We start from the raw sequence: 9397 nt of genomic DNA, 5'->3' as shown, positions 1-9397 counted from the left end.
CTCAGATCCCATTCCCAAGCCAATTCCTGCTTGCTGTAGAAGTCTGTTCTGAACCCTGAAGGAATGCTGAGGCTGGAACTCAGTAGCTCCCAAGGCTTTTGGTGGAGACATATACCAACTAATGTTCCCTTTTCAGTCAGTTCTGAGCTGCAAAGTGAAACCTTGCCTTAGAAACCTGAGTGAATAAATGGAAAAGAGAAGAAGAAATATCAGCAATGAACATGGGATACTGCATCTGTGAAGAGAACAGACTGAGCTGTGCTTCCAAGTCAGGTGTTAAACATTGCAGCTCTCCTCCCTACCCTTGTCTCCCACCATGCCCCTGGCCCACCCAACAATTTCACGCCCACAGATAAGTAGATTTATTATACATACATTGTATGTGTGTGATATTTGAAACAGTGTCTCATGTAGCAAAGACTAGTTTCAAACTTGCTATGTAACAAAAAAGTCTTTTCAAAGAAAGTCTTGATTCCCTAGCCTCCACCTTAAGAACAAGGAGAGCAGGCAGGTACCACTTCACCAGTTTGTATGGGGCTAGTGATTGAGCCAGGGCTTTGTGAATTGAATGGAAGATGAGCATTCTACCAAAGGAGTAAGCCAGTATTTGGGAGGAAGAGACAGGTGTATCTCTGTGAATTCTGACAGCCTAACCTACATAGCAAGTTCCAGGCCAGCCAGGATGACATAGCGAGATTCTGTTGATTAATTGATTAGCAAGGTAAGGTCAAATGCTTTTAATGTTCTCCAGGAAACTGAAATGAAAAGAGGAAGTGGACTCTTTAGAAAGAACTAGTTGTCCTGCCTTCAAGCAATTATATAAGTTAGGACTGTTTTGTAGTAATATAGTTTGATTTTCATTGAGTCCCTGTAATAGTTATTGGCATGTACTACTCAAATTTAAACATGGTCTTTTTTTGTGCTAATTGCTTTGGGAAAAGTAGAGGAAACCTGTGCTTTTCAAGTCATAAAGTGGCCATGTGCTAATGTGAAACACTCTCAAACATTCTTCATCACTGTCTCCCTCAAGCATCCATAGCAGAGTAATAGGTAGACTCAAAATGCTGGATGCCTTAAAAATATAAAAGCTGGCTGTGAATTGTAAAGATATGAAAAAAATTACCATAAAAGAGAATCCATTCGGTATTGTGAATGAGATTATATGAAGATTTCTAAATAGTAAGACAAATAATAATTTGAGCCTTTTTGGAAAATTTTTACATTGTTGAAAACAACTACTTAATTTTTAACAAAAGTTTGAGAAATTGTTATGAATATTAAATCATTTTTTATATTTATTTCAAGTTCTTAATATCAAAGTAAATTATAATGGCATTAAGGTACATCTATAATATCCTTGACAATACATATGGAATTAATGTTAAAAATGTTAAAACAAAGAACATATCATAGACACCAGTTTCTTATTAAAGATTTTATTAAAACCAAGTCTTTACAACATATTGAAAAATGTAATGTTCCACAGTAAAATATGTAAGAAAAAAAACCTGTATATGTAATTAATGGCACATAAATTTAAGAACAAAATTAAAATTACACTAAATCTCTTTCTAACCACATAGACATAGATAAATATCTATCCATATAGCAGATCTATAGATCTATAGAATATACATCATATAGTAGACCTATATATCGAGATAGATATATTTATATCACAAATTCACGTTGATGACCTGGAATACCTGAGTTTTTAAGTTGTTGGTTTTCCAGACAGTGCAAAATCATTTGTCATCCACTTCAGAAAGGGCACAGCCAATCCAGAGAAAAAAACAACTTTGGTTGATAGATGCTGTCTCTCAAAGATCAAACAGGATTAAATTTTATCTTCAGAGTCTTCTTCCAAGGGGAGGTCAGTCTGTGATGTGAGGAATGATTCCCACGTAGCAAGGCACTGTGGAACAGAAACACCATGAGGGGGTCAGCTGTAGCTGATGATCACACGCTCCTACAGCAGTACGCCCCACTTCTCCTGTCAAATGGGAGTCTCTGTCATTTTTTAGATATTTTAATACCCTCCTATGTGTGTGTGTGTGTGTGTGTGTGTATGTGTGTATGTGTGTATGTGTGTTTGTGGGTGTGTTTTGTATGGGTGTAGACATTTTCATTGTGTGTCCACAGAGGCCATTGGCTGTCTTCTTTACTTGCTCTCTATATTGCGTTTTGAGACAGGATCTGTCATTGAACGTGACCTTCCCTGATTCAGCTTGACTGGCCAGCAATCACCAGGGATTCTTCAGACTCCACCCACCTAGCACTGGATGACTGATGTGTGTACCTGGGCCTCAGGCACTTTCCACGGGCTGTCTTAGGTGTGCAAGCTAGTATCGCAAGAACTTTACTGATTGAATCATCTTCCTGGCCTGGCATTCTAATTCTTAATGAGAGTACTATTGACAAATAAGAGGAAAATATATAAAACAGTCCATATTTATCCCAGTGACAGAAGAGAAAAGAGAGCTCAGATTTACTCATTTGGACGTGAAACGGTGCACATTGGCATTTAAACCTGGTCATGATACAAACCGGCTGAGGTGCCTCAGGATCTCACTACATTGGGTGTAAAGCACACATGTTTGCCCCTCTGCACACACTTCATACACACTGCCTTGCACAAGGGTTCTGAGAAAGCTATCTGCAATTTTATTATGTGCTGGGAGCGGGCGGTGAAACTCACCATTTAGTGGCTAAAACATCATTAAAATTATGGAACAAAGAAATACACACAGTAAACCAACAACAGGGGAGAAATAAATCATATAAGTGTCTATTAATCCCCCAAAGCCAGAAAGAAAACCGAAATAATGAGGTGAATAAAAAAAAATAACAGCAAGACAACACACTCAAACTTAATCCTGTCAATAGTCAATTTGAATGTCTACAGAGAACACATCTCAAAAGGGATAAATTATGAACAGAAAACGAAGGCCCACCTGCACTGTGATTAAATTTCTTATGAGTATTTAAAAATAATGACAAAATGGAAAATGACATGTGATTGATAGGTTCAAAGAAAAGATTGAATAATAACACTACATTAGTATTAAAGACTTCAGGAAACAAGATCCTTATCACGATAAGAATGATCTCTTATAGCAGTACACCTGGAAATTTAGGACACATTAAACAAAGGCAGCCATACAAGGAGAAGGGCAAGAATATTTATAATTGGTTTTGAGGTCCTCTCATGTTTGCCATGCAGGCAGAGAAACAGGGATACAAATTTGAAGCACGTGATCAATCACGTTGGCCTAATGCACATCTAAAAAACAGAACCAGAGAGCACATCTTTTATACACCATTTTCCGGAGCACATGAGATGCCTCAACAGTCAAGAGTGATGGCACACGCCTGTAATTCCAACACGTAGGAGACTGAGACTCTTTGTTAGGATTGTTGTCTGGGCTGCATAGTGAGTCTCAGGCCAGTCTAGGCTACTGAATGAGATCCTGTCTCAAAAAATATTTATACATACAAGCCACATGAATTATGGTCTCTGAATACTGTGAAACTAGGTTGGAAACCAGTAAGAGAAATGCCCATGAAAGCCCATAAGTATTTTTAATCTAAATAGGAGAATCTTAAATATCCGGACCACAGAGAAAACCAAAAGTAAAATAATGAAGTCTTTTGACTAAATGAAAAAGAAATCACAATATATCAAAAACTTACACATACTACTAAACACCACCAAGGGAGTGAACAGAGAAAGTCTAACTGCCTACATTAGAGAAGAGAAAAGCTCTACAATCAATTAATTTAATCCTCTACTTTAAAAAGCAAAAGAGCAAGAGCAAAACAGCCAACAACAAACATATTACTACCCAAAGTAAGCCGCAGGATGCGCATGTATGTGTATGTTTGTGTGGGCAAACCAGAGTATGAATCAATAAAAGACAATAGAAAAAATTTAGAGGAAAAATAATAGCACTAAATGTTCAATCTTTAAGAAGATTAGTAATCTTGTGAAAGTGCCTTACTGATCATAAAAAAGGAAAATGGTACAGAGTGATGGGGTGATAGTGGTACAACACTTGCCTCGCATGCACGAGGTCCCAGCCTTGATCCCTCATGCTGTAACAATGACAAAGAAAAGAGGAGAGGAATCAAAAGTGAAGAATAAAAGGATAGTGTTAGCTCAGATGCCCCTGACCTCCAGATGAAATGGAACAATGACCAATTATTCAAAAGGAGAAAATCACAAAAACAACTGCATAGAAAAGAGGTAACCTAGATGAATTTAAACTGAGGGGATCATTTTCATTTTGCAAATAATTCAGTGGTGAATTCCATAAAACATTTAAAGAAATCATAACCATCCTGTACACGCACAATGGAACTGAAGACACAGGAGCGCTTTCTAGCTAACCCGAATCACAGACACTGCAGAAGAAAATTGGAGACTGATTTTAATCAGAAAGATAGATGCAAAAATTCTATAAAAATAGCAAAGAAAAGTCAGTAATCTCTTCAAAAATTATATGTAATATGCAAATGGTCTTATTCAGGAAATGCAAGGTTTGATTAACTCTCAACATTCCTAAGACCACATTAAAGACAGAATTTCTCAACAGATACTAGAGAGCATTTGGCAAATTTCAAATTCATCTATTCCCGATTAAGACAAAAAGTCTCAGCAAGTCAAGAGAAGATAAATTCTATATACTGAGAAAGAAAATCTGTAAAAACAAAACCCTATAGCTTACCTCCTATGCAGATACGCAATAAGGATTGGTTGTTTACGAATTTGTTTTTCGTCCCAATTTAGACATGGTTTCAGGTCTCCTTCACCAAATATAAACATTAAAAACGACAGAAGAGCACAGTGAGAAAACCAACCCACAATCTAACACACAGTCTGGGAGAGCCATTTTCCCCGCAAACCCTTCGGGTGAGCTCTTGCCCCTCATCTGAGAGGTCACCCAGAACCAGCGGCATTTACTGCTTTCAGAAAAACAGTGTATCTTTTTGACAACTCAGGGAAACTACCACTTAAATACTGACCATCCCCCAGGTGAAAGTCAAAGTGAAATTCCAAATTCTTTGTTGGGAAGTCATGACAAATAAAGACTCTGAATAGTACCAAGAATGATGCTGGTCCACAAACAAACTCTCTTCTTTCACTGCCATACTGTGCTTCAACTAAGTCAGTTTAATAAAGGCTATGATGACATGCGAGCTGCCGTCAAGTCAGTTAGTACAGTGGACCAACATTCATTTATAAAGTAAGCACTGAGGCTATTGAAACATGGGAAAGAGATGTACATTACTAAGTAACTTCTTTATCATTCTCCAACTGGAAGGAGAAAAAATGGAAATCAAAGAACAACCTTTATAGAATAACACATATAATCACCATTGGATACATCGCTATGAATACACAACAGGCATCGCAATGGTTCTTTTATACATCATGGTATTTTCAGTGAACAATTACTATCACAAGCTCTATTTTACAAGTAAAAGAGCTGAGCCTCAAATAACTTAGATACACTTAAAGCACTGCAAATATCCCGGGGACTATAGTTAATGTTTATTTTTCAACACTTGGAGAATGACAGATCTCCTACATCATCACTGGCTAGATTTAATATGTCGTTAGCGAACATGAAGATGTCTCTCTTTTACACAATGGAAGGACTATTGTAGGAGAAGAGGTGGGCACAAAAATAGGGGATATCAGGGTGATCAATTTTTTTCTTAAAAAAAGAATATGTATAAAATCTGTGGATGTGGAAGCTGATTCTCTACAATCTCTTGTGGGAATTGGTTCTTTCTTTATACCGTATGGATCCTGCCATGGTGGCAAGTGTTTGTTTGTGCTGAGCCATGCTGCTGTTGCTGGTTTGGAATTTTAGTGGAAGATGCTCTACTTTAAATGAGGATACTTGGTAACTGTTCTTTCCCACTCACCTGGGGCTAATATTCACTTGAGTTATCTGCTAACTGGCACATATATCATGCCAATCTACAAATCCATTTTTAAAAGCAATAAAAGGAGCAAGACGGCTCAGTTGGTAAAGGTGCTTGCTGCTGAGCCTGCCAACCTGAGTTCATTTCCTAGAGCAGTGGTTCTCAACTTCCTAATGCTGTGACCCTTTAATACAGTTCCTCATGTTGTGATGACCCCACAACCATAAAACTGTTTTCATTGCTACTTCATAACTGCAATTTTGCCATTTTTATGGATCGTAATGTAAATATTTTGGAGACAGAGGGCTGTCAAAAGGGTCATGGCCTAAGATTGAGAACAGCTGCCCTGGATCCAAATAGCAGAAGGAAAGGATCCACTCCTACAGGTTGTCCACTGACCTCCACATGCATGTCATAGCATGTGCCCAGACACATGTATACATTCAAACGCTAAACAAACAAATGTAATAAAAACTAAAAACCTTGATGTCTAACATACTTCATTTCTTGTAATTCTTTCCTGCTTTGCTTTAAACTAGAGAACCTGCGTAAGACTTCAAGCAATGGACAGTTCACACTGCACAGTTAATCAGTTTAGAGTGGTGAGCATCTACTGTGCTTAGCATTGTGACGGCTGAAAAATATTAAGGACAAAGATAACAAAATCTCAGAACCTACTGACTTTGAAGCGAACTTTTTAAACTTGTCTATATTGAGCTATATTTTTGCCTTGCCACCCTCCGCTTTCTCCCCCCTCCCCTTCTGCCCTCTCACATGATCCCCACACTCCCAATTTACTTAGGAGATCTTGTCTTTTTCTACTTCCCATGTCGATTAGATTCATGTATGTCTTTCTTAAGGTCCTCTTTGTTGTCTAGGTTCTCTGGTTGTGAATTGTAGGCTGGGTTTTCCTTGGTTTATGTCTAAAAGCCACTTATGAGTGAGAACACCTGATTTTTGACCAAAAAAAAGCAAAAAATATAAAATGGAAAAAAAGAATAATCAACAAATAGTGCTGGCACAATTGGATATCGAATTGTAGAAGAATAAAAATAGATCCATATCTATTGCCATGAACAAAACTCCAAATGGATCAAAGACCTCAACATAGAACCAACCACACTGAACCTCATAGAAGAAAACGTGGGAAGTACACTTGAATGCACTGGCACAGAAGACCACTTCCTAAATATAACCCCAGTAGCACAGACACTGAGTGAAACAATTAATAAATGGGACCTCCTGAAACTGAAAAGCTTCTGTAAAGCAAAAAACACAGTCAATAAGATAAAAAATGGCAGCCTACAGAACGGGAAAAGTGTTTTACCAACCACACACTGGACAGAAGGCTGATCTCCAAAATATACAAAGAACTCAATAAATTAGTCATGAAAATAACAAATAATCCAATAAAAATGGGATACAGACACAAACAGAGAACTCTCAACAGACGGATCTAAAATGGCTGAAAGACACTTAAGGAAATTTTCAACATCCTTAGTCATCGGAGAAATGAAAATCAAAATAACCTTGAGATTCCATCTTACTCCTGTAAGAATGACCAAGATAAAAAATACTGACGACAGCTTATGCTGGATTATGCTGGAGAAGATGTGGGAGTAAAGGGAGCGCTCCTCCATTGCTGGTGGGAGTGCAAACTGGTATAGTCACTTTGGAAATCAGTATGGTGATTTCTCAGAAAATTAGGAAACAGCCTACCTCAAGACTCATATATATCCAAAGGATGCTCAAGCGTATCACAAGGACATGTGCTCACCTATGTTCATAGAAGCATTGTTTGTCATAGCCAGAACCTGGAAACAACCTAAATGCTCCTCAACCAAAAAATAAATAAAGAAGATGCATTTACTCAATGGAGTACTACACAGCAGAAAAAAATGACATCTTGAAATATGTGGGCAAATGGATGGATCTAGGAAATATCATATTGAGTGAGGTAACCCAGACCCAGAAAGACAAATATCAAATGTACTTACTCATAAGTGGCTCTGAAGTAAGTTCTTTAAATCAAGTGTTTCCATCTATTTGGTATAGAATTGAAATTAAGCATTTACACTTTATTTTCTTTAAAAAAATTCACTACTATCAATGAAGTTAGTTAGTATTAGCACAAATCAGAATGAGGGCCAAAAATAAATTCAAAGATGATATTAATGAAAGGCATCCTCACTGGCCTAGTCTTTGTAGCTAGCCTAATCAAATTTAACTTCTTATGCTACCGTGGTACTCCAACCACAGGGTTCTACTTTCATTTGAATACTGTGTCATCATTTTCCACATTTTATTTTATACAGTCATCTTCGGATGGAATCAGATAATCCTGCTTTAATTGAGAGAATGAATTTGGGTGCTACATAGCTCAGATAGTTAAGGCACTTGCCATGCAAACCAGGTGACCTGCTTTGGATTCCCAGAACCAACAGTGCAAGGAGAGAACCAGCTCCACCATGTTGTCTTCTAACATCCCCAGGCATGCCATGGTGCATGCACGCCTTCACATATATACAACAATAACCAGCTGGGCAGTGGTGGCACATGCCTTTAATCCCAGCACTCAGGGGCAAAGGTGGGCAGACGTCCGTGAGCCTAGTCTACAGAGAAAGTTCCAGGACAGTCAGAGCAAAACACAGAGAATCCCTGTCTCAAAAAACCAACAAAACAAAACAAACCAAAAAGCAATCCTCACTCCAAAACTGATTTACAGACTATTCTGTTTCTCCCCATAAGAACACAGTGAATGCTCTAGACCATGGAACCCTAAGTAAGGTAGTGCATGTGTGTTAGCCAGGAGGGGCAGAACTGAAAAGGAGGTTCACCATAAATCTGTAACTGAAAATCCAGCAAGTATTCTCCCCAGGTCGCTCTGTTCTGTAACCAAAGGATAAACAAGTTTTCTGAGAGCAGAGAACGTGGAGAGACAGTAATTGGGCAAAGGAGCCAGACCTGTGGATGCACGCTGCAGAGAACACACCCCCTTTCGACATACTCGCTTCAAGCCTTTCTAAAGAGGATGAGATGCTAGGAAAACTAACCTCCAATTCCAAAGGTAACTCTTAGTTTTGAAAGGAAATCTCTTGCTGCTTCAGCAGAGATGGTGATGACATTTCGCTACCAGAACAGGCAAATGTCTCCTTCGTTCCCAAGTGCACAGTAATCCCACAAACAGATGTGATCAAGGTTTCGAAAGAATCAGCGGTGACAGCACAGACACAGCAGCTTTCCGTGGTAGTGCTCATATTTAGAAGCCGGTATTAATATTGTGTCACCTTGTGGGAAGTGAGGGGTCTACCGTGACTCTCTGCTTTGTTGGGCTTATTCATCTACACATAAAATAAATGGGTTTCCATTAAATGGTAGCTTCCAGAGGCTGACTGGAGCTGACAAGAAGTTGGCACGTGAAAATGCATATGATTTACAATTTCGTCTTGGTCTGCTTGCCCAG

At 38.4% G+C, this 9397-nt stretch overlaps 1 protein-coding gene across 1 annotated transcript in view; it reads right to left on the bottom strand.

The window, feature by feature from the left end:
* Positions 1 to 1270: 1270 nt before the first annotated feature.
* Positions 1271 to 9397, bottom strand: part of Snx7 (sorting nexin 7) — a 77442-nt gene continuing 69315 nt past the window's right edge. Inside the window, exon 9 of the mRNA XM_075981505.1 lies at positions 1271 to 1915. Coding sequence (XP_075837620.1) covers positions 1838 to 1915 — 78 coding nt within the window. The 3' untranslated portion in view covers positions 1271 to 1837. The remainder of the gene's footprint in view (positions 1916 to 9397) is intronic.

This window comes from Microtus pennsylvanicus, chromosome 7 (assembly GCF_037038515.1).
Source record: "Microtus pennsylvanicus isolate mMicPen1 chromosome 7, mMicPen1.hap1, whole genome shotgun sequence".
NCBI lineage: Eukaryota > Metazoa > Chordata > Mammalia > Rodentia > Cricetidae > Microtus > Microtus pennsylvanicus.
Note: the sequence above shows the minus strand (reverse complement) of the source record. Positions and strands in the feature narration are given on the sequence as shown.